The sequence below is a fragment of the Lampetra fluviatilis genome, chromosome 47, assembly GCF_964198595.1.
Source record: "Lampetra fluviatilis chromosome 47, kcLamFluv1.1, whole genome shotgun sequence".
Lineage (NCBI taxonomy): Eukaryota > Metazoa > Chordata > Hyperoartia > Petromyzontiformes > Petromyzontidae > Lampetra > Lampetra fluviatilis.
The window spans coordinates 585,646-610,990 of record NC_136321.1 but is presented as its reverse complement, the minus strand read 5'-3'; the positions used below and the strand labels follow the sequence as shown (position 1 = coordinate 610,990).

The following is a 25,345-nucleotide window of genomic DNA, read 5'->3' as shown; positions in this document are numbered from 1 at the left end:
GACGGAGCGGATGCGGACCTCGACGTGAGCATCGCTCCTTAGTTAACCAATCACGACGCGCTATTAACTACGATCCGTTTTCCCCCAGCGCGTGTTTCCACTACCCAACCAATCACGCCGCGCTGCCACCCGATCACTCCCTCTCAAGCGCGTCACCGGCACACAGCCAATCAGCACCACATAACCCACGACCCCGCGCTGACCCCTGATCCTTCACCGTCAGCGCACGTCACCACACACACAGCCAATGACTACGCGCTGGCACCCGATCCCTACCCCAGCGCGTATCACCACTACACATTTAGTACGTACGCATGGAGGGGGGAATGGGTTTAATCAAAACACGTACGCCTGCGTATGGGGGGGTCTACAGACAATGTACGCATAAGAAACGGGGGGGGGGGGTGATGCCTCGATAATAAATTGTCGACATTGGCCTTCAAATGAGTTGGATAGTCCGGCAGTAGACTATCTGTTTAAACACGTTAATATTATTAATCCTTGATCGTTTCTCCGTGGATTAAATATCGGCTGTTCTATAGGATTCGGGGGGGGGGGGGGTGCGTCAAGCTGTACCTACGCAGGTGGGTGGGGGGTAAAAAGTCCGCGTGCCTACAGGGAGGGGGGGGTCAAGTTTTGACAGATTATTGCGTCCTTACTCAATGGATGGCCCCTTACCGAGCGCGCTCTGTAGAACCAACGAGGGCGCAGTTCTGGCGGTCACGCTCCAACAGGATCTAACGACTCCGCGTCAGAATGAATGTTAATGCTCAGCGTCAATGGATGGGCTAACAGCCAAACATTTCACCAATGGCCTTTTTCAATCCATACATCGTCTCTTTCGATCCAGAATTCATGTGACCGGGGTTACTTTACGGATTTATAAAGTTGCCTCTGCAAAATATCAGCTCAATTACTGCTCTAGCTCATAGAAACATGTATTAAACATATTACTGCGGAGGGAGCTGGTAGGAACGTTGGGTTGCTCGGTCAATGGCCAGGGTCAACGGCGGCGTGGTGTATTCCGCAAATATGCCCGACTGTGAGGGCGGGCACAAGCCGGCGTGAGTAGGTTAAACGTTGAGTTTTATAAGGGCACCACGGAGTGATTAGCCCCACCCTCCCCACCCAGCCTCACTCTTCACACCCCACCCGGCCCCTCCCTCCCCACCCAGCCCCTCCCTCCTCACCCAGCCCCTCCCTGCACGACGGACGGACACAATAATCCCCTGTGGGCTGGTGTAACCAGGAGGTTCCTACCAGTATGTCATAGCTGAATCACTGCTTGATCCCATAGACGCATGTTGAATACGTGTCTATGTGATCGGAGCAGTAATCGAGCAATGGTGGAACTTTGATCGAGCTTTGGGTCGTTAAATTCTTGTATATAAATAAATCCTTTGGGCATGACCACACCCCAAAACCCGTATTTGGGCAAAGCCACCCTCCATATTTGGGCCTGGAAATGTAACATCATTGCTCATTAATTATCTCGCAGATGTCTTTACTCTGCCTGCTCTTCTCGGCGCTCTCCTACAAATTGCTCTGCTAAGTGGCGTCTCCGAAAGCGGTTTAAAAAAAAAATCATTCTGAGTGGAGTTACCGAACGCGCTCTCTCTGTAGACAAGCCCTGGGGGTGGAGTTACCGAACGCGCTCTCTGTAGACACGCCCTGGGGGTGGAGTTATCGAACGCGCTCTCTGTAGATACGCCCTGGGGGTGGAGTTACCGAACGCGGCTCCGCTGATGCACAGTGACGTCACCCGGAAGCGGCGCGGGTGACGTGGCCTTGTGGACAAGCAGATCGACAGAGTCGGTAGCGGGACTCTCCACAGTGAGTACTCTCTACTGTACTCTCTACTGTACTCTCCACAGCGAGTACTCTCTACTGTACTCTCTACAGTGAGTACTCTCTACTGTACTCTCCACAGTGAGTACTCTCTACCGTGTGTACTCTCCAGCTCAGCCCCTACCGTGTGTACTCTCTAGCTCAGACTCTACCGTGTGTACTATCCAGCTCAGACTCTACCGTGTGTACTCTCTAGCCCAGCCCCTACCGTGTGTACTCTCTAGCTCAGTCCCTACCGTGTGTACTCTCTAGCTCAGTCTCTACCGTGTGTACTCTCTAGCTCAGTCTCTACCGTGTGTACTCTCTAGCTCAGCCCCTACCGTGTGTACTCTCTAGCCCAGCCCCTACCGTGTGTACGCTCTAGCTCAGCCCCTACCGTGTGTACTCTCTAGCCCAGCCCCTACCGTGTGTACTCTCTAGCTCAGCCCCTACCGTGTGTACTCTCTAGCTCAGCCCCTACCGTGTGTACTCTCTAGCTCAGCCCCTACCGTGTGTACTCTCTAGCTCAGCCCCTACCGTGTGTACTCTCTAACTCAGTCCCTACCGTGTGTACTCTCTAGCTCAGACCCTACCGTGTGTACTCTCTAGCTCAGCCCCTACCGTGTGTACTCTCTAGCTCAGTCCCTACCGTGTGTACTCTCTAGCTCAGGCTCTACCGTGTGTACTCTCCAGCTCAGTCTCTACCGTGTGTACTCTCTAGCTCAGCCCCTACCGTGTGTACTCTCTAGCTCAGACTCTACCGTGTGTACTCCCTAGTTCAGCCCCTACCGTGTGTACGCTCTAGCTCAGCCCCTACCATGTGTACTCTCTAGCTCAGCCCCTACCGTGTGTACTCTCTAGCTCAGCCCCTACCGTGTGTACTCTCTAGCTCAGCCTCTACCGTGTGTACTCTCTAGCTCAGCCCCTACCGTGTGTACTCTCTAGCTCAGTCCCTACCGTGTGTACTCCCTAGCTCAGCCCCTACCGTGTGTACTCTCTAGCTCAGCCCCTACCGTGTGTACTCTCTAGCTCAGCCCCTACCGTGTCTACTCTCTAGCTCAGACCCTACCGTGTGTACTCTCTAGCTCAGCCCCTACCGTGTGTACTCTCTAGCTCAGTCCCTACCGTGTGTACTCTCTAGCTCAGGCTCTACCGTGTGTACTCTCCAGCTCAGTCTCTACCGTGTGTACTCTCTAGCTCAGCCCCTACCGTGTGTAGTCTCTAGCCCAGCCCCTACCGTGTGTACTCTCTAGCTCAGCCCCTACCGTGTGTACTCTCTAGCTCAGCCCCTACCGTGTGTACTCTCTAGCTCAGCCCCTACCGTGTGTACTCTCTAGCTCAGCCCCTACCGTGTGTACTCTCTAGCGCACGGACTGCACTCGACCGGACACCCGACTGAAGCTAAAGCACAGCAGGCCGAGATCATCGCTCCGTCAGCTGCTCCACGGTGGCCGCGATGGAGCACGAACTGTGAGCCCCGTGTGGTGGTGGTGGTGGGTGGGGTAGTGTGTGTTGGGATGTGGTGGTGGTGGCGTGTGTTGGGATGTGGTGGTGTCATGCTGTGTTTGGGAGTGATGCTGTGTTTGCATTGTGATGTAGTGTGTGAGTAGTGTGCGAAACGTGAACCTCCCTAATGGAACATCTTCGCCGGTTAGAAACATTTAGGCTGGCCTGCCTACGATCAATCCTGGGTTTAACCAGCCTGGATTGTGTGATGAGCTCACAATTCCTCGAAAGATCTGGACAAAGTCCCATTGGTGAGCTCCTCCGGTAGGCAAGGCTGCGTTGGCTGGGCCATGTAGCCCGCATGCCCAGCCACTGCATGCCCAGCCACCGCATGCCCAAACAGCTTTTGTTCGGCCGGATCGAGGGGGCTGAACGGGCACGGCACGGGCTAGAGAAGAGATGGAGTGATGTGGTACAGGAGGACGTGGAGCTGAGTGGACTTGCCGATGAGTGGTACCAGCGGTGTCAATATTGGCCTCTGGAGGAGGCTCGTGAAGGACGCTACTGGGCAGTTAGAGGCAGTCGCCCTCAACAACAATGGAGGGCGGAGGAGCGACGCTCACAACAACGAGCGGAGCGCCGGGTGGCTAAAGCACAGCAAGTTGGCACAGTAGGGGGCATAGGTGGTGCATCAGCCAGTCATTTCAGTCAGTCGACCTGTGGCACCTGGGTCTGCCCCGTGACCTCCTGCCAGCGGGCGTTCGACACTTCACGTGGCCTCAAGGTGCACATGGCCTGGCACAAGCGTCGTGGTGACGTCACCGCCACTTAGTGGCGAATGGCGGTTATTGTTATTGATGGTGTGTGTTGTGGGGTCCTGTGTATCGTGCTGGGTTGGAGCAGTCGTGCGTGCATGCCTGTGAGTCACATCGTGTCACGGTGGCGAAGTGAACTGGGTGTGCGGTCCCTTGAAGCAGCGCTGTCCACTCAGCGTGGTGTCGCAGTGCTGCCCTCGCCACACCGAGTCGTCACAGGAGTCGTGTTTGTCTTGGGTGAACACGTGGCTCCACCTGTACCGCACCCCGCACAGGAATCTCGTTCTGTTGTCCCGAGTTTTTGAGTGGGGAGAGCGAGTGGGGAGTGCGAGTGGGGTGGGGAGCGGAAGTGTAGCGACCAACCTGGCAACTCTAGTTCGATTCCCGCTCGCGGCCAACTCCAGGTCCTGGGCCTCCCCTAGGTTGATCCAGCCTCAAATGAGTTCAGTACCTGGCGCTGTTTAAACATTGCCACTCAGTAGACAGGCCGCCTGGCATGGTTCTGGCCACCAATCCACCCATCGGCCATGTCGGTCTTCATAGGCGCTTGCTAACAGCTCTAGCCCCAACATTATGTTAAGGCTGAAGGGGGGATCTTTGTATTTTTCAAGAAGACGTGTGTGTGTGTGTTTTGGGGGGGAGGGTCACTGGGCTGTCACTGGTTGTAATGAAGATTGTATCCATCCTGAGTGAAGCTGCAGACGCACCAGGCAAAACCAGACGTGCGTCGCAGCCTCCTGGCAGCCAAGAACAACACTACGACGTAATCGCTCACATCACATTCCCGGCTAATAACGGGGCCATCGCAGTCTCACCTGGGGGAATAACTCGGTCATTGAACAGATCAGAATACCTGGTCAGTGACACAGTAGCTTTTCTACTTACTGAAATTGCACTTTTACCCACTCACTCACCTACCCACAGTTACACCCAATCACTCCCACTTCCTCCCTCAACACTCAATCACTCGCCTACCCACCCTCTCATCTGCTCACCCACCCACTCGCCCACCCATTTCTGGCCTGCCAACGTGGCTCATTAATATTTGTTTAGTTTCAGTCTCGCACGGATTATTTTCCTTAAGCTCACAGCCCCAATTACGAAATGCAAACTTTAAGCGGCAGCAGCGGCGGCAGAGGTGGAGGAGAAGGAGCTGCCCTCGTGAGCCGGGGGGTGCGGTGGTGGCTGGCAATTTAAAGTCGCTGGAAGCGGCCGTGCGCTGCGCCCGAGGCCACGAGTCCGTCTCATTCGCTTCACCGGAAGCTCGGTCTGCGCGCTCCACGTTCGGATTTCTCGGCTTACCTCAGAATGGGCAGCACGTCCCAGACTCGGGACGGCACCCGTCCATCGCCGAGCCTCCACCATAACTCTTGGAGAGAGCGGGCGGCCGTGTCAAGGAGCCTCGCGAACTGAACGCGCTGATGTCGGTAAAAACCCAGCACTGTCCCCGCATGGCTCCCACGCAGGGCCACGCCTCGACGCCCCAGACTCGAGCGTGGCAAAGCACCGGAGGGTGCGGTGTGCGCATTCCTGAGCGAGTGCGCGAGTATGAGTGAGTGAATGAGTGTGTGAGGGATTGAACGAATATGAGTGAGTGATTGAATGAGTGTGAGTGAGCAAGTGTGAGCACGTGTGAGCGATTGAGCGAATGTGAGGATTTGAGTAAGCAAGTGTGAGAGTGTGAGCGAGTGTGAGTCAGTGAGCGAGTGTGAGTGAGAAAATCACGCTCTGTATACGCACGCAGTGAAGGCTGCTATTGGGAGCAGCTGTGAAGGTGTTGGGATGACCTGCGACCGCACGAGCGCGTAGCAGCATAGGGACGACGCCACGACGGCTGCTGCCGCCGCTGCTGCTGCGGCTGCTGCTGCGGCGCGGGCAGCGCGAGACGCGTGGACGAGTGGTCACTCGTGGCCTCTACGCAGCGGCCTCCTCTGTCGGCGGCTCGCTTGCGATGACCGACTGGAGTCTCGTCTTAGACGCTTGAAAGGGGCGCACCCCCTGTAGCAGCCGTCCCTGTGCGGCATATTGCGACTCGGCACCTGGCCTGCAAGTGGCCGTTTGTCTGGCAGTAGGAGGACGATGGTCGCTGTGTGCAGTGGTTGTCCCCTGGTGTGCGCTTGTGTCTGTGCGTGCGCACCATTGTGCGTGTGTCTATGGGGAGCGGTGTCACGTGGTGGTTAGCACACTTCTCCACAAACCCAATGATCCGAGTTTGATTCCCGCTCACGGCCAACGGTAACATATGTGAACTGGTCCTGGGCCTCGTCTAGGTCAACTCGGCCTCAAATCAGTACCTGGTGCGGTGTGTAAATATCAGCACCAGCGAGACGCAGTTCATGGGCCAGGCGTGGTGCTGACCACCCACCCACTCGTGTGCCTTGTCGGCAGTCGTAGGTGCTCGCGAACAGCACTTGCCCCAACGGTCCGTTCAGGGTACACGGGGGCTCCCCTTTGTCTCTGTTGCCGCCTGCAGGTCGGTGCAGATGCGACTCTACACCATGTCCAAGCGCCACTTTGTGCTGGTGTTCGCCACCTTCTTCGCTTGCTTCGGGCTCACGCTGCTCATCGGTGTGGCCGGTAGGTAGCGCCCCCCCATACTCCGTCATTGCTCTCCCCTCGCCCCCCCCTCGCTCCCCATGTGAATGTGACTGGAGGTCGCAGGGGGAGGTCCCGGGGAGCCAGGATACGGCACCGTGGTATAATAAAAGCGGACTGCGACAGGAATCCCAGATCTTGCTGTATAAAGGGAGCATATCATTCGATCCGAATATCGCTTGCCAATGAATCGATTGCCAATGAATTGCAATAAATCGACATTTTCAAGATGGCTGCCCGATCAACTTTGAGCTGGGTGCCAGATTGACTGAGCTAAATAGATACAAAAGAACCCTCGATTCATGAGCCACAATGACCATACATGGGCAAACATACCCCCTTCGACCAACACCACGCCCACTTTCTTCCATACAAGTTGGCCAAAATCTTTGATCGGTGATTTCGTCGGGTGTCCGATTTCATCGCTATATTACAGCGCCCGTCCCCGGCGTGGCCACCAAATAAAAGCCACCCCCCCACAGCAGATGCCCCAGGTGCGATGGAACGGGCGTGGTCGAAGCGTCAATTGAACCCGGCATTTGAGCTGGCGATGGCGAGGTTTTCGCACCGAGGAAGCGCTTTGACCCTTGACGGCACGCCGCTACACTTTTAGCAATGATGATGGCAACCTGCAACGTGCCGTCAACACAGGAGGAACCACGGGCCAGCGGGAAGCCGTGATGTAGGGAACTCGGTGACAATTGTGGTGGTGGTACAATCACTTTTGTTGTAGGCCCGAGCGTCATCAACGCAACCGTGGAGCAGGCCACGCATCTCTCCATGAAGCCCCCGGACTTGAAGGTGACTCCACTTGGCGTGCGCTGCACCACGCGTGCTTGTGGTGTGACCTTGATGGTGGTTTTATGACGACGGTGGTGGTGTGACAGTGGTAGCAGTGGTGTGACAGTGGTGATGATGTAACGGTAATGGCGGTGGTGTGACGGTGATAGCAGTGGTGTGACGGTGGTAGCGGTGATGTCAAAGCGGTGGTGTGATGGTAGTAGCGGCAGTGAGACAGTGGTGGTTATGTGACTGTGACGGTGGCAGTGTGACGGCGGTTTAACGTTGCCCTTCCGTGTCCAGGTGGGTCCCTTCCAGCTGACGTCGCCGACCCTTTCCACCTTCAACCAGCAGCTGTGGCTCATGTGCGATATCGAACTGGCGGAGCGCAGCAACGGTACGGCCCACGGCGTCCCGCGGATCCGCGGTAGCACAGGCGGCAACGGCTGTCCTGCCGTTTGGATTCGGCGCCAAATGCCAATTTACTTGCCCAGGCAGTCCTCGCTGAGGCTCAAAACTCCTGTTCAGGAAAAGGCGCTTTCATTGGCGCGCTTGGTTCCATTCACTGTTTGGGCGACGCGGCCCAGCCCGCGGCTCGTTCGCCGCTCGTTGGTCGAGGATAGCTGTTTGAAATCTGCCAGGCCGCCCGCCATGGTTATTACTGCAGCAGTATGGTTTCCCGTGTGGGGACCGAGCGCCGTCTGTTTCACGGTGGACATTAAAAGAGATCCCGCGGCGCTATTGGACGCGAAGCAGTAAGCCATTGCTGTGCCGCCGGCATCACGGTCCGCGTTTTGCCGAATACGGAAAATTACACCTTAGATTGGTCAGTGGGAATTACACACGGCTACACATGGCAAAATCGCGCCTGACTGTGAAACTACTGCCAGAACCTAGCAGCGTCGTGCCACGTCCACGCCTTGCGCTATCGGGATGACAGCGCTAATAGCACTTGTGCTCTGCGATTGTGCTCTGCGATTGTGGTCTGCGATTGGGGTCTGTGAGTGTTGAGAGGAGCGAGAGTGTGAGCGGCCCTTGTGGGTCGGTTGCTTACGGCATGGTGCGTGCGTTTCTGCGCCCGTCTTCCGTCCCTCTCGCCTCGTCGCCGTCTCTCCTCGCCCCACCCCAGGCGCCTTTGAGCAGAACTTCAACCTCTCGGTGGCCATCACGGGCCGGGAGCGTGACGCCAGCATGGTCATGGTGAACACCATCTCCTACAACCGCAGCCGCTGCCTGCGCTGCTCCCAGGTAAAGCGGTCCTCCCCCCCCACTCACCAACTGCACCACGCGGAGCTTCGCCAGGCAGACCACGGCGGAGGCCGTGTTACACCGCGCGGCCTGACGCGGCCTCCGGAGGCCGTGTCCGTAACGCCACGCGCGTCTCTATGGAAATGGTGACTGGTCCGGCGCGACCATCTCTCTGGTCACGCGCGGAGAGCAGGACGAGCCCGGCAGCGCGAGGCTGCTGCTGCCTGGAGAACGACGATGATTTGTGACCGAGTTGTTTGTGCGCTGGTCTTGGTGCGAAGTTCACTGCACGTCACTCGACGCCATTGCACGCGGGACGCTTTGTCCCGAGGGATTTTCCAGGTGAAACATCCCAATAAAAAAAATATATATACATCCCATTATCAGCACGTAGGCGAAGAATGAGATCTCCCATAAGTCTGTTCAGGGGAGCGGATAATAGAGTGTGTGTTGTATCTATGTTATGCGTATTGTATTCGCGTGGCCGCAGCAGAAATGCAACGAGATCATCGTGCTGCACCTGGGCTTCCTGGACTACACCAAGTACCTGGTGCGAGTGCAGTTTCAGGGCCTGGAGCAGATTGTGCACGTCATGCAAGAGGTCAACTTCACGGTACGACGGGCCTTGTGTTGGAAACGACAGGCCCCGTGGTCGGTACGACCGACCACAGCCAGTACCATGAGGTCGTGGGACCTAGCGTGTATGTTTGGCCGGATAGAGGGGGCTAAACAGGCATGCCTTGGGCTGGAAAAGAGATGGACTGATGCTGTACGGGAGGATGTGGAGCTGAATGGACTTACCAGCGGTGTCAAGATCGGCCTCGATGGAGGAGGCTCGTGAAGGATGCTACTGGGCAGTTCGAGGCAATCGCCCTCCCGCAACAATGGAGGGCAGAGGAGCGACGCTCGCAACGAGCGGAGCGTCGGTTGGCTAAAAGGCAGCAAGTTGGCACAGTGGGGTGCACAGCTCTTGCATCTACCAGCCATCTCAATCAACCCATTGCTCCTGGGTCTGTCCCATGACCTCCTGCCAGCTAGCCTTCGACACTTCACTTGGGCTCAAAGCACACCTGGCCTGGCATAAATAAACATGTACATAAGAGTAGGGCGGTGCCACAGCCCAGCGGTTCTGTTGCAGAAGTTTGCGGTTCAAATATCTGGAAAGCTGCCTTAGTTAATCCTGCGGTGTGCTTATTAACCGCATCCACACTACGCGCCGTCTGTTTCACAGTGGACATTAAAGATCTCGTGCCTTCATTCAAAACGATGAGGCTGTCAGTGTTTACTGTGCCGGATCCCCGGTGCGAATTTACTGACATTCCAAAAATGACACCACAATCGACACAACTGGGATCGTGCGCAGCAACGGTCGTCGCCCCCAACTGGCAGACCGATATCCGAGTGAAGGCCGTCGCCGAGTCGCCTTGGGCCCCACGGGGACAGCTGCCACTTGGGGGCGCCCTTCGAACGTTCGTGACGAGATGTTAAGGCGCTTTGAGTTGCCGCGGCGTTTAAGCGAGCGGCGTGATATGAATGCAAAGAAGATGGCGATGATCTTCACAATTTGTTTTCTGGCGACCGACGCTAAGCCCCCGGCTTGTGCAGCGTTCCACGCCACTGACTCCGCTCGGGAGCGGTGGGGCTTCCCGCGCGCGCGTGTGTGTGTGCGTGTGAGAGGCGCGCGTCACTGTTTGCGTTGCAGATTAAGGGAATTAATGTGGACGCCTTTACAAATGTGGGCAGCAGGGTGGCAGCGCAGTGGTGATGCTCGCGCCGCACAGCGAGAAACGACCGGGTTCGATTCCCGACTTGGGCACCTTCCTGCGTGTGTGGAGTCTCTCTGAGTATTCTCTCTCTCCCCCTGTTCTGCGTGTGTTTCCTCTGGGTTCTCCGGGTTGCTCCCATAGCTTAAAAAAACATACAATGTAATCGGTATTGGGGCAAAACATTCCCAATGCTGAAACATGACCTTCAAATTACACCATTGGGATCACACAGCAACAACATTTGGCAGGACCCTCCTGAAAAAGAGTCTTGAGACTCGGTGAGGCTTTTTTAGGTGAACCAGCGCACCAACAATAACAATCGAGCATCGCAGTGGCAACGGTGGCTTTGGAGAGCCACGGTGGCTTGGAGATGTTAACTTCCTTGCCTGGTATGCATGAGGTCGTGGGTTCTATCCCGACCCTGACGCCTGTATATTTGGAGTTTGCGTGTTTCTCTCTTCCCCATGGTATTTTGGCTTTTTCTCCGGGTCCTCCGGTTTTTCGCTCCACATTTAGAATCAACGTCGCGCGTTTACAGTATTTGGCTGCTGTACATTTTCACACGATAAGCCACTTCTGAAAAAGAGCTCTATAGCTCAGTGGGCCTTGTTCAAATAATAATTCTTGAATAAATATTATTGTCTTACGGCGACGTGGCTCACACCGCTTGCGACGGCGCCTGCCCTCCTCTGCCCACAGTTCAAGGTGTACAACGCGGCCTTCACGCAGGTGGAGATCTGGTTCCGCTTCGTCTTCCTGCTGCTCACCTTCCTCGTTACGGTCAGTGCCCGCCCGCGGGGCGGTGGCGACGTGGTGGTGGGGGGCGTGGGTGGAGGACGTGGGTGGGGGGCGTGGGTGGGGGGCGTGGGTAGGGGGCAGCCGCCCACGGGGATTATTGTAATCGCTTAGCTCGTGAAACAGCTGGGACTCGACGAGACGGCATTAGCGGTGGTCCGGTCGGGGTAATAACTCTGATTGCGTTTAAATGGCAATGGTTGCTTAGTGTTGGCGTGTGCTTCTGTATGAGCTGCTGTGTCCATGTGTGCTGCTGCATGTGCTGTGCGTGTTTCTGCTGCTGTGCCTGTATGTGCTGCTGTGTGTGTACTGCTTTGTGTGTGCTGCTGCTGTGCGTTTGTGTTGCTATGCGTGTGCTGCTGCTGTGCATGCGTGCTGCTGCGCACGTGCCAAAACATCCGTACCGCCCCATGTCGCTGCACAGTGCCTCTTCGCTCACTCCCTGCGCAAGTTCTCCATGCGGGACTGGGCCATCGAGCAGAAGTGGATGGCCATTCTGCTTCCCCTGCTGCTGCTCTACAACGGTGGGAAGCCGCCGCCCCTCCACTCGTTAACCGCTCCCCCCCCCCCCCCCCCAGTTTTTGCGTTTAACGTCTGCGTGTGGCACCCGGCCATAAATCCCTAAAACGCAGAGCGCGGAACGTCGCAGGGAGGCGATTTCTCCTACTCTTGCCACTGATGCCGGCCTTGGTTTCTTCCGGCCGCGGCTACGCCGGTGCGACTGCAAGTCTCTGGCTCGTGGGAGGGCACCTGGATTGCTCGTTCACACTCACGAGAGCCTCACCGAGTCTCGAGACTGCGTACGCTGCTGTTTTTAAAGATGCTGCTGTGTGGCATCCCAATCGAGCAATTTGCAGGGAATCTCTCAGCATTGGGATGTTTTGTCCAATACGAATTGCTTATTTATTCATTTAGCCACAGTTAGGAAGCCGGAGAACCCGGAAGAAGCCCATGCGGAACATACAAGCTCTACGCAGAAAAGTCGGGAATCGAACCCGGGCGCTTCTCGCTGTGGGTTGCGAGCGTGACTTCTGCGCTGCCACCCTGCCGCTCAATGACGGTGTTGGGGATGACGGGTCTGCGGCGTGTGTGGGCGTGCGAGCAGACCCCATCTTCCCGCTGTCGTTCCTCGTCAACTCGTGGGTGCCGGGCCTGTTGGACGCCATCTTCCAGGCCTCCTTCCTCAGCGCCCTGCTGCTGTTTTGGCTCTGCGTCTACCACGGCATCCGCACGCAGGTACCGCACCGACCCGCACCGACCCGCAAACAGGTACCGCACCGACCCACACCGATCCGCACGCAGGTACCGCATCGAGCCGCACTGTGTAGAGCTGTTGTTATGTGTGCTCTCAGTCCAATCGCAGGTTCTTCACGTTTTACCTGCCCAAGCTACTCATCGTGGGGCTGCTCTGGGTCGCGGCCGTCACTCTTGGAATCTGGCAGACGTAAGCAGCGCCAGCTACAGCACCCCCCACCGCTTCCTGCCAGTGCCCCGGCCTCTAATAGCGGGCGCCGCTCCCAGCATCGCGCTCATCGCCGAGCTGCGTCGTGGAGGGCGTCGCATGCGATTAGCTCCTCGCAGCACATTTTGGCCAATTGAATGGTCACCCCCGGTGGCATCTGGCCTGCAGACGAGATTTAGTTTTCTGCCAGTGAGGGTCGATGTTGTTTCTGTGTGCCCGTAATCCCAATCGGAGCGCTTTGAGATGTAATGTTTCTAATTTGGCAAAATTGGTACCGTGACGCCGGCACACGTGGCCTCCTTAATGGCAGCTGTGAAACAGAGGGCGGCTAGAATTTTGTGGCTGACGCCGCGTCACTAGCTGGTGGCGGCTTGCCGGATGAATCCACGAACCGCTGAAATGAGCGGCGTCGCGCCACCGAACCGGATCCGTGCTGGAACAGCGGCTTCCCAGGAACGTCCGGACGCCAGCACAGCCCCTGGCAGAGTGACGACGCCCGTCGCGGGCGTCGCCGGCCGGCCCGGCAGAGCGACAGGCGGCATAACCGACGTGGCGGAGTCACGTTGCACCCCCCCACCCCTCCCCCACTTCCCGCTGCACGCCACGTGACATCGCCGTGCCTGCTCCTCTCTTCTTGCAGGATGAACGAGCTGCAGGACCCGACATTCCAGTACCGCGTTGACACCGGGAACTTCGAGGTATCGTACCGAATGCGCCGCGTTCCAGTGACACGGTGAAGTACGGTCAACAACCCCCCCCCTGCCCCCCCCCACCCCCCCCACCCCCCCCACCCCCCCCACCCCTCGTCCCTCCCGCCCCTCCGCCGCGTGACCATCCCCCGACACAATGCGAGGAAGCCTTCATGCAGCAGCGGTTTTACATATTTCCAAATCATATTTCAGAATATAATCCTGAACCCGCGCTTCTTTCAACAAACAGCATTCTTCACATTGTCGTTGTACAGGAGGCCGCCACAGGATTTCACGGCCGTTAGTCTGCTGTTGTTTTACAGTAGAGGGCCCGTTGCCACTTTGTGGTTCCAATCCAGCAGACTGCCCTGATTGATACTGCCGGCGGGTGTACGGACTGTAAAAACACTCCACGCCGTCCGCTTCAGTTGTTGAGACACTTTAGCAAGCCTCATGTGAACCTAATGATGCCTGGAGACGCTGCTCCTGGAGAGCCATGATTGTGATGGTTCGTGCTGCCGCCTTGCAGGGTATGAAGATCTTCTTCTTTGTTGTGGGCGCCATGTACATCCTCTACCTCGTCTTCCTCATCGTGCGTGCCTGCACCGAGCTGCGCAACATGCCCTACTTCGGTGCGTCACTCGCCCTCGCTCGCTCCCTCCCTCCCTCGCTCGCTCGCTCCCTCACACCCTCCCTCGCTCTCTCCCGCGCTCACTCCCTCGCTCGCTCGCTCCCTCGTTCGCTCCCTCCCGCGCTCGCTCACTCAATCCCTCATACCCTCCCTCCCTCGCTCCCTCCCTCCCTCGCTCACTCAATCTCTCACACCCTCCCTCCCTTGCTCGCTCGGTCCCTCCCTCACACCCTCCCTCCCTCGCTCTCTCCCTCACTCGCTCCCTCCCTCTCACTCTCCCTCGCTCCCTCCCTCGCTCCCTTCCCTGCTCTGCTCCCTCCCTCGCTCCGTTTTCTTCCTCTCCCGCTCCCTTATCAGTAGCTAAATATCAGCATTAGGGAGACAAAGGTAGTCGGTCCTGGCCAAACTTTTGCCTCATGCGTGTGTTTGTTTGTAAATATGTGGGTGTGTGTACGTACGTGCGTGTACATGAGTCAGACGCCTTGTATAACCTCCTGTTCCAGGTGCAAGCTAAAGTGGCCCCTCGGGATCGAGTCATCCTGTTGGGTTACTTTAATGCTCGAGTGGGTAATGACGCAGACACTTGTCATTTGTTAGATGTGCCTACCATTCTTCCACTCCAATGGTGGGCGTCCATCGAAGACCTCATTCAAACCCACGGCAACCTGGTCTCGGCTAGCTGAGGATAGTCGCAAGCAGGAGTTTAAAAATCGCTTGCAGTTGGGGTTGGCATCGTCCCCACATCCTGATGCTGAGAAGAAATGGGTGAGGTTCAGGACTGTGGCTCATGCAGCTGCAATTGCTGCATTAAGTGCGTGGTCCAGACCTCCCCAGATACACTGGCTGAAAGAGGAGGTGTTCCAACGAAGAATGAGGTTAACCGGAGCCTTCCTCGGAGGTTGGGAGAGAAGCGTGGCGCTACAAGCATGAGCGGCATGGGCGTGGGTTGCTGAGCAGATGGAATCTGCCTCCGTAGCCCACGATCACATATCACTTATTCCATAAAAAAGTTACTTTCAGCACCTCATCTATCACCATCCTCAAGGTAAAGAATGGTCATCCGATCTCCAACACTCAGGAACTGGTCAGCAGGTTTGCAGAGCATTTCTATGAGGTCTTTTGTGAAGGGAATTCCTGCAGCCTAGAACAATATCATGGACAAGGTGGGGATGATCCTGCTGGGGTTGCCCTGCCTCAAATATCTACCCCTTCTATGGCTGAGGTGCCATCTGTGGAGGTAGTGTGAACGGCATTCCGGAATCTGAGACCAGAAAAAGTGCCGGGTAGAGTTTATCTCTGAAGTGAAATGCTGAGGGAGGGGGTGGTGTCTGTGTGCAGACTGCCCTACATGACATCATCACAACTGTCTGGAGCACAGGACAGGTTCCGCAGGATTGGAAGGATGTCATGGTAGTCCCCCTCTTTAAGAAGGGGGACCGCACAGATTGTAATAGCTGCAGGAGTATATCTCTTCTCAGTTTGCCGGGAAAGGTCCTGGCAAGGATTATTCAACATCGCCTTGCCAGGCACACTGAGGAGAGGCTTGCAGATTCTCAATGTGGTTTCAGACCAAGGCGGTCTGCATGGATGCCATATTCTCTCTCCGTTTGTTACAGCAGAGGTGTAGAGAATTTCAAAAAGACCTACATCTCTGCTTTATTGACCTGGTCAAGACCTTTCACATTCCCTGGCTGTCTGCTCACAATCATTAAAGGCCTTCATGATGGTAGGCAGGCCCGGTTAAAGCTAAATGGCCTGGAATCAGAGCCATTCCCTGTACACCTTGCAGTGCGACAGGGATGTCCTCTGGCTCCCATATTTCATATTATCTTTGACCACGTAGTTCAAGAAGCTTTCCATGGCTGTACCGGAGGAATTTCCATTTGGTACAGATAGAATGGGAGGCTGATCGATGCCCAGGTGCGGTTGAGGGATGGCTGCCTATTGAACAATTATGTTAATTATGTTATGTATGCTGATGATCTGGTGATTGCTGCTCACTCAGAGGAGGAGTTGGAGGTGCTGCTGCTGAAACTGGAGCATGCCACCAAAATTAAGAACCTTCCTGGGTATTTTGTTTGTTGTCCTTCCCCTGCACCTCCGATTAGCACGGTTGGCCACGTACAGTGCGAAAGAAGTTCAACATGCATTCATACATACCCCCATTGGTAATGGAGCAGTTGTGAAGAGAGTGGAGAGTTTTACATACCTGGGCAGTGTGCTTATAACCAGCTCCGGTTTGACAGCAGAGGTCTCACTCCGAATCAGTCGGGCGGCATTATCTTTTCATCGGCTTGGTAATGCTGCGTTGAAGCTACATGGTCTGTCGCTCCAACACGAAGCTTCGGGTCTTCGCAACCACAGTCATGCCCTCCCTTTTTTATGTTTACGAAACCTAGACCCCTCTAATGGAACATCTGTGCTGGTTAGAATCATTCAGGCTGGCGTGCCTACGATCCATTTTGGGTTTAAGCAGATCTGGACACATTTTCACCAGTGAACTTCTCCGGCAGGTAAGGCTGCGTTGGCTGGGTCATGTAGCCCGCATGCCCAGCCATTGCATTCCCAAGCAGTTTATTTTTGGCCGTACAGCGGGGACTAAACGGGCATGACACAAGCTGGAAAATATATGGACTGATGCGGTACAGGCGGATGTAGAGCTGAGTGGACTTGCCGAAGACTGGTACCAACGGTATCAAGATCGGCATCTACGGAGCAGGCTCGTGAAACACGCAACTCTGCAGTTGGAGGCAGTTGCGATGCTCACAACAACGGGCAGAGCATCGGGTGGCTAAAATACAGCAAGTTGGCACAGTACGGGGCACAGCTGGTGCATCATCTGCCAGTCATCTCAGTCAACTCATGGCACCTGAGTCTTTTTCGTGACCTCCTGTCAGTGACACTTCACGTGGCCTCAAAAGTGCACCTGGCCTGGCACAGGCGCCATGGTGACGTCACTGTCACTTAGTGGTGAATGGCATCTGTTGTATAAAAGCATATATGGATGAGTGGAGAGCGGGAGTATAGCAGTTAGCACACTGCTACAGACCCAGCAACACAAGTTGGATTCCCACTCACGGTCAACACCAGTGACGAATATATGAACCGGTCCTGGGCCACCCTTAGGTCAGCTCAGCCTTAATTGAATATCTGGTGTGGTGAGTAAACATCACCACTGGTGAGACAAAGGCGGTCAGGCTTGGTGCTGGCTACCACTCCTTTGTGTACTGTGCCGGCTTTTGTAGGTGCTACTTGATAACACCACTTGCCCCAACAATCTGTTCAAGTTATACGGGGGATTTTTGTGTTTGTCCACGTATGTCTGTGGCAATGTGTTTATGCGTGCGTCGGTACGTGTCTCCCCTAGACCTGCGGCTCAAGTTCCTCACGGTGCTCACGCTGGTGGTGCTCGTGATCAGGTAAAGCCGGGCAGTGCTGGCTCGGCGCTCGGACCCCGCGGCGTGCGTGCGTGCAGTGTGTCAGAATATTTTTTCCTGGAAGAATCGGATGAGCTTATGAAGCTCTTTTTTCACAAATGTCCACCCCTTACCCTCGGTTCGTGTCTCGCAGCATCACCATCTTGTTCCTGAGGTTTGGATCTCAAGTTCTGCAGGACAACTTCATCTCCCAGCTGTCCACCCACTACCAGAACTATATCCTCCGGCCTGGCGGGCCTGAAGCTGCCTCTGTGATGGGGCAGCAGTCAGCAGCTCAGCTGAGCCACCGCTCCGCGCAGCTGCAAAGGGAACTCGGGCACTTTAAAATAACCGGTTATACAACCCAGTTAACGTTTTTTTCGCACAGTGCGGAGGTTGCCGCACGATGGTCCAGGTTTCTCCGATCCCCCACATTCACCGCTGCTGTATGCGCAGTAGCGGCGGCGAACGTGGGTTCGTCGCAGCGAGTCCATTGACGGGTCGCATTGTGGTGATGTAAAGCGTGGGTACGCCCACTTTTTTCAACACGCCCGGCCGCCGTAGAAGAGTAGACCAAATACCCTTTGAGAGGGGAGTCCTTTCCGTCGGCATCGCCGCGAGGTGGCAACGGCAAGGCCGCGCTCCGACCTCTTCACTTCACGACCGCGGAGCGTCACGTGGTCGGGGGCCCACGCGGACGCTGAGTGAAGCGCTCGTCCCGTGACGGTCCCCTGGCACCGGGGAGCCTCCTCTGTCCCCTGGTGGGGACGTGAGCCCTCGCCAGTGCCCCCTAGCAGGCCCGCCCCAGCCTTAACGACGACAGCGGCGAGGTGCGTTGGGCGACGCCGCCCTCTATACGTGTTGCGGAGCGCTTTGCACGCGATGAGCTACTCGCGAATCCTCGCGTCTCAACGCGGGGGGGGGGGGGGGCACAACCAGTGGCAGCTGACCACTGCGCGGCACATGATGACTCGGCAGCCCGCGAGCGAGCGTTACTCTGCCGTGCGCAATCCCAACCAAGCAACGCAGGGGCCCACCGGCGTTTGTTGCGGTGAAAATCTCACCGTGAGCAGCGTCCGCGTGTGAACCGCTGCGGTATGAAAGGTGCAGGGGAAGTTTATCCCGGAAGGGGGCGCCGCTTGTGTCGTGTAATTGATGGCTCTCGTAAACCGCGCGACGTCACGGCGCTTTGATTTATGACTCGGCGCTCGGCAAGGTCGCGGCACCGCGTGCGATTGCTCCCTGACTCCCCGCCTCACCGGCCGAGTTCCTCTCCTTCTACGGGCTTCTCAACTTCTACCTCTACACGCTGGCGTTCGTTTACTCGCCCTCCAAGAACGCGGTCTACGGTAAACACCGCACGCTGGTGCCATCGCCGCCGCTACGTCGGTGCCTCGATGCTCGTTTTGAGCCGGAACTCGCTCCCGACTTTGCTTTTACTTGACTTTTACAGACGTTTGGTCCAACGAGCGAGCGTAAAATGTTGCGGCAGAACGATAACGATAATATTGATAATTTAGCTCGCATGGTTCTCGTGGCACGGTGGTTCACAGACGCAACGCGTGGTGGTTTCACGGCGGGGGAGGGGGGGAGCGGGGGCGGGAGGCGACATTGCCATTGCATGCGATGTCGATTGCCTCGTTTTGTGGTGTAAATTTTGAAATCGCGAATTTGGACCGCGTGACGCCGGGCACACCGACGGCCGCCCATTCGTCAGGGGTGGTGGGGGGGGGGAATCTTTAACATCCGCTGCGAGCAAAACAGAAAGCACGCGTTGTGTAATGGCGGTTCATACATACCGCAGCATTAACCAGGGCGGCCTGCCATATTCGAACCATGCACGGTGGCCGCGCGCGCGGGGCTGGGGAGTGGGCGGGCAGGCGGGCGAGCGAGCGAGTCCCTGCCCGGTGCTTACCCGAGGGGGGTGCGACATGTGCATGTCTCTGTGCCGCAGAGTCCCAGCTCAAGGACAACCCCACATTCTCCATGCTCAACGACTCGGACGACGACGTCATCTACGGGTGAGAGAGACGCAGCCGCCCGGCGCGCCGAGCCTTCACCCTGAGCGGAGACTCGAAGCCTCTCATGTCGTGATATGACACACACGCGCGCTCACGGCCAACACCAGTGACGATTATCGGAACCTATCCTGGGCCTTCCCTATGTCAACTCACACACACATATGAATACCTGGTGCGCTCTGTAAAATCATTGTCGCTGGGGAGACAAAGGCGGCCGGGCATGGTGCTGGCCACTCACCCTCTCGTGTGCCGTGCCGGCTTTCATAGGTGTTCCCTAACAGTACTTGCTCCTACAGTCTGTTAAGGCTACACGGGGGATCTTTCCCTTTCGTGACATGTAACATGTATGTGTGTGCACGGTAGTCCCATGTGCGTCTTTGGTAGTGACATCATGTTTATTTCATGTGAGTCTCCGGTATGTGCAATGGTAACAGCACCTACACACATAACGTGTGTGTCTGTGTATCCGCGTGCGCACAGGTTGTTCACGAACAACACTTTCCCCAACAGTTTGTTAAAAGCTACACGGGGGAACTTTGTCTTTGCCTTTATCGCACAGCACGGACCACGAGGAGCTGCCTCTGCAGAACGGCAGGTCCATGCGGACCTCGTACCACGATGGCTCCGACTCGGACTAACCACCCCGCCACCCTCCCTCCGCCCCTCCACCACCACCGCCACCACCGCATGAGGCCCTCTCCTCCTGGCCGTGGGCAGCGGCTCGCCCAACTGCCTGCCCAGCGACTCGGGGGAGATGAGAATCGGCCGAGCGCGGAGCCGGGGCTAGTCCTTGGGCCCGCGAAGTGTGGGGGCGGAAGCAGAGGGAGAGCGGGTTTGGGGGCGCAAGCACGTGCTGGTCCGAGACGATGGTGGTGCCGTGCTCGTGCCTCGGAACTTTTCCCTCTGGGCAGTCCCAACGCAAGTTCCCCCGACCCCCCCTCCCCCGCCGGGCCACTGTGCGATCGCAAGGCGGCGCGTCGTCTGACGCGGTCGCCCAAGTTGAGAACCGTAAGCAGCAATAACATAGCTAGGGACGTGACATCAGAACACGGTTTGTTAGAATGAAACCGTTTCATAGCATACACCTAGACGGCGATCGCGGCCCATTAATTTTTTTCCCTTTTTTCATTGTTAACTTAACTTTCGTACAACACGTTTGTGGGTTAGAGAATACACCGTGTGTGTGTGTGCATACACCATGTGTGTGTGTGAATACACTGTATCGTGTGTGTGTGTCCCGTTTGTGTACCGTGTGTGTCCCGTGTGTGTCCCGTTTGTGTACCGTGTGTGTGTGTGTGTACCGTGTGTGTGTGTGTGTACCGTGTGTGTGTGTCGGGTGTGTATTGTGTGTGTACTGTGTGTGTACCACGTGTGTGTGTGTATCGTGTGTGTATGTACCGTGTGTGTGCGACTTACTGGGTTCCTCTTCAGCTCACTGGTGCGTGTAATGATAATAGGCGCACCGTTAAACGGTCGTACGCTACTTGACAATTTTATTTTGCGTCGGGTGGTGGAGGGTTCTTGACAAATACAAATTTGGCCAGATCATGATATGGCCAAACGCAAAAGTAAATTTGCTTCAGAATGAACCATGCGGCGACCATTGCTGTGGGGCAGGGGGTGATCAGCTTGTATCTCGCGCTTGCACGTTGCTGTAGCTGTCCACTTCATTTTAGGTCGGCACGTTTGGTGTGGGGCGCCGTTGTTCTCATTGCACGGGGCGGCCATCAAGCGGACGAGGCACCAGCGCTGTGTTTCGCCAACGCAGCCGCCCATGGTTTTGCGGTCGGGGTTGAAGGTTTGATGATCTTGCTACTCCGGAATCCCGAGCCAAGTGATTCGCGGAGCAATTGGATGTCAAATTTCAACCGTGATGCGCGGCCACACACAACGACGGCCGCCACGTCCAGAGAATTCTTCAACGTCCACCGAGAGTGACCATGAACGGCGCGTAGTATTTCACGTTTGGCGCCGCCCCGCGGTGTTAACCAGCAGTGGCCTGGCGGACGCGTCTCATTACCGCTGTAGTAATCACAGTAGCAATGCACGGATTTCTGCTGTGTGTGCCATCTGTGTACGTTTGTCGGTGGTTTTGTTGCATGCGTTGCTCTCTCTGTCCCCCTCGGCAATACCACAGATATGCTCGTCGTGTGCAATTCAGCCTGGTGGTAGGTGGGGGGCGAAACATTGGTAGCACGATGTCGTGGTGGTGGTGTTGTATATATGTATGTTGAACTTCTTTTACACCGTACTTGGCCAACCCTACTAATTGGAGGTGTGTGGCGGCGGTGATGGTGTCATCTCGTGCTCAGAGCTGGTTGGCAACGCGAGCATCCCCCCCCCCCCCCCGCATGCACGGCACCCCCTTGTTCATCCCCGCGAAATGAGACGGCACCGGGACTGAGAGAACTGGGCACTTTGCTTTGAGGCTAGAGTGTAATTATATCTCTTGTAAATAATCTGTACATACAATTACAATGTATAGCCTAACCCCTCTCTTGTCTTAGCCATAATTCCAAGTTACTGTCTAAACAGATGCTACTTCCCAGACCACAGATGCGGTGTGGCAGTAATTTATTTGGAATGATATCTGATAACGGAGTGGTGTTCAACTTTGCTCATGCAGCAATGGTCTGCGCTGTTTCATATACCTTGGCCAACGAAGAAATACGCCTGGCATGGTGAGTGGGGGAAAGGTGGGAATCCTCGTGTGGGTGGCTGGGTGATGGGGCTGGAGCCAGGCTGGGTGATGGGGCTGGCGCCAGGCTGGGTGATGGGGCTGGCGCCAGGCTGGGTGGTGAGGCTGGAGCCAGGCTGGGTGATGGGGCTGGCGCCAGGCTGGGTGATGGGGCTGGAGCTAGGCTGGGTGATGGGGCTGGAGCCAGGCTGGGTGATGGGGCTGGAGCCAGGCTGAGTGATGGGGCTGGAGCCATCTTGGGTGATGAGGCTGGAGCCAGGCTGGGTGGTGGGGCTGAAGCCAGGCTGAGTGATGGGGCTGGAGCCAGACTGGGTGATGGGGCTGGAGCCAGGCTGAGTGATGGGGTTGGCGCCAGGCTGGGTGATGAGGCTGGCGCCAGGCTGGGTGGTGAGGCTGGAGCCAGGCTGGGTGATGGGGCTGGCGCCAGGCTGGGTGATGGGGCTGGAGCCAGGCTGGGTGATGGGGCTGGAGCCAGGCTGGGTGATGGGGCTGGAGCCAGGCTGAGTGATGGGGCTGTAGCCATCTTGGGTGATGAGGCTGGAGCCAGGCTGGGTGGTGGGGCTGGAGCCAGGCTGAGTGATGGGGCTGGAGCCAGACTGGGTGATGGGGCTGGAGCCAGGCTGGGTGATAGGGCTGGAGCCAGGCTGAGTGATGGAGCTGGAGCCAGGCTGAGTGATGGGGCTGGAGCCATCCTGGGTGATGGGGCTGGAGCCAGGCTGGGTGATGGGGCTGGAGCCAGGCTGTGTGATGGGGCTGGAGCCAGGCTGGGTGATGGGGCTGGAGCCAGGCTGAGTGATGGGGCTGGAGCCAGGCTGGGTGATGGGGCTGGCGCCAGGCTGGGTGGTGGGGCTGGAGCCAGGCTGGGTGATGGGGCTGGAGCCAGGCTGGGTGATGGAGCTGGAGCCAGGCTGGGTGGTGAGGCTGGAGCCAGGCTTGGCGAGGGATGATGGAGCCAGGGTGGAGCCATGCAGCCTGGGGACACGTGTAGTTAAATATAATTACATATAATTTTCTCCAAACTCGACCAGAATCTTCCTCGACTCGCCGTGTCCGTGTCATGTATTGCCGTGTTTAGCAGAGTGGTACAATTACAATGCGTGGAGAGGGGGCGGTTTTGATTTAATAGCGACGGTGATGTGCGTGGTTATGAGTTAATGTATTTTAATCGCTAAAGGTGGCCAGAAATCGGCGGCTTGACGTTTCCCGGCCCCCTTTCACGTTCCGACGGTGGCCCTGCTGGGTGGCTCGGTTGGCGACGCTCGCACCTCGCCGCGACAAGCCCTGGGGTTGGGTTCCCCACTCGGGCGCGGTTCTTCTTTGTGGAGTGAGTACGTTCTGTGTGTGTGTCTACGATCTGTGTCTGTGTGTACGTTCTGTGTGTGTGTACCTTCTGTGTGTCTGTGTACGTTCTGTGTACGTTCCATCTGTGTGTGTGTGTACGATCTGTGTGGTGTGTGTGCGCGTTGTGTGTGGTGTGTGCGCGCGTTGTGTGTGGTGTGTGCGCGCGTTGTGTGTGGTGTGTGCGCGCGTTGTGTGTGGTGTGTGTACGTTGTGTGTATGTACATTCTGTGTGTGCATGTTCTGCGTGTGTGTACGTTATGCGTGTGTGTGTCCGTTGTGTGTGTGTCCCCTCTGTGTGTGTGTACGTTCCGTGTGTGTGTGTGTACTTTCTCCCCCGTGGGTTTTCTTCGGTCTCTCTGGTTTCATCCCATGGTTAAACAAACAAACAGACCGTGCAATGTAACCAGTATTGGCCATAACAACCCTATTGCTGAAAAATCACTGGCAGATTACTCAATTGGGATCACACACACAGCATTCCTACTGCAAACACAGCTCACTCTCAAACATATCTCTGCTCTTCTCATTTCCAAGACACCGCGAAGGCACCGAGGGGTACAACAAAACCACGTTTGGCTAAACACGCACGAAGCAGTCAGCGCCGGAGTATCACCTCCATTCTCATGGCATCCGTACGGCTTCAACGTGTCAAAACGTGGGCGGCGGGCACTTTGATTTCCTCTTCGTGGTTGTGAGCGCGGCTTTTTGGGCCGCGTGGTTGGCCGCCCGCCCGCGTGTCGGTGTCCGCGGCGTGGTCGTGGGGAGGGTTCTGTGTCTTCGATGCGCTCCGTCTCTGCTCCGGGGGGTGAGGGCGACGTCTTGGCACCGTCCCCGGCGTGGTCGTGTTTACGCTGCTCGCGTGCTGGGTGGGCCGTGCCATTGAGTGACGCGCCTTTCGTGTTCCGTAGGGGTGAAATTCCGTCGTCTTTGTGTTAGCGTCGTGGTGTTTGTGATAAAGGGATTCGGTTTCTCTACTGACCGCACTGCGTGTTCACTTTTTTTTATTCGCTGTCAAATTTTCCAATTCCGACTCGAGTTTGACGTGCGCCGGAGTGGCCGCGGGGGTCGCGGAGACGACAGGAACCACGGGGGCCGTGGGGACCACGAGGACCACGGGGACCACGGGGACCACCGGGCCTATAGGGCCCACTGGGACCACGGGGACCACGGGGACCACCGGGCCTATAGGGCCCACGGGGACTACGGGGACCACGGGGACCACCGGGGCTATAGGGCCCACGGGGACTATGTGGACCGTGGGGTCCGCGGTGTCCACGGGGACCGCTTCACACCGACTACTTGGGGCGGCCGGGGAGGTGACGAAGGCAGCGGTGGCACCCAGCGCGCCTCGCAGCAAGAGGCTCCTGGGTTCGATTCCTGACTCGGGCTTTTTCCCGAGTGGAGTGCATGGCAGTGTGGGTGTGGAGTGTGTTTGCTCTCCCCTGCTCTGCAGAGTGTGCGAGTGCGCGTTAGCTCCTTTTGAGGGAGCGGGGAGTGTAGCGGTTAGCGCTGTGCTACGAACCCGCTCACGGCAAACACCGATGAGTAGGTGGTGTGGTGTGTAAGACAAATGCGGCTTGGCGCGGTGCTGGTCACCCACCCTCTCGTGTGCTCTGCCGGCCTTCATAGGTGCACGCTGACGGCACTTGCCCCAACAGTCTGTTCAGGCTACGGGGGGTTATTTGTCTTTGTAATCCCTTTTGAGTAATTTTCAGGTCATTTGTCACCCTTGGGATGTTTGACCAATCCCAGTGACATTGTTTAGTTTCGCTATGGGAGGACACCAGAGCACTTGGAGGAAACTGGTGCCGAACA

General features: G+C 56.7%; 1 protein-coding gene across 2 annotated transcripts; it reads left to right on the top strand.

Annotated features, from left to right (window-relative positions):
- Positions 1-1,720: 1,720 nt before the first annotated feature.
- Positions 1,721-24,504, top strand: TMEM181 (transmembrane protein 181). Of its 2 annotated transcripts, none has more exons than XM_078877202.1 (18): positions 1,721-1,833; positions 3,193-3,297; positions 6,562-6,665; positions 7,417-7,484; positions 7,767-7,860; positions 8,593-8,711; positions 9,205-9,324; positions 11,177-11,257; positions 11,697-11,796; positions 12,378-12,508; positions 12,625-12,716; positions 13,375-13,432; positions 13,953-14,055; positions 17,422-17,473; positions 17,625-17,707; positions 18,730-18,819; positions 19,425-19,491; positions 20,051-24,504. In XM_078877202.1, exons 2-18 carry the CDS (start codon positions 3,284-3,286, stop codon positions 20,127-20,129), a joined length of 1,455 nt encoding a protein of 484 aa, XP_078733328.1. In that variant the 5' UTR covers positions 1,721-1,833; positions 3,193-3,283; the 3' UTR covers positions 20,130-24,504. The 2 variants fall into 2 exon arrangements, with proteins under 2 accessions (XP_078733328.1, XP_078733326.1); XM_078877200.1 differs by having other exon boundaries at positions 9,202-9,324.
- Positions 24,505-25,345: the final 841 nt, after the last annotated feature.

Coding starts and splice junctions, on each gene's coding strand:
- TMEM181 (XM_078877200.1), top strand. Junction 9,325..11,176: donor TGCAAGAGGTCAACTTCACG/GTACGACGGGCC, acceptor CTCTGCCCACAG/TTCAAGGTGTACAACGCGGC. Junction 17,474..17,624: donor CTGGTGGTGCTCGTGATCAG/GTAAAGCCGGGC, acceptor CGTGTCTCGCAG/CATCACCATCTTGTTCCTGA.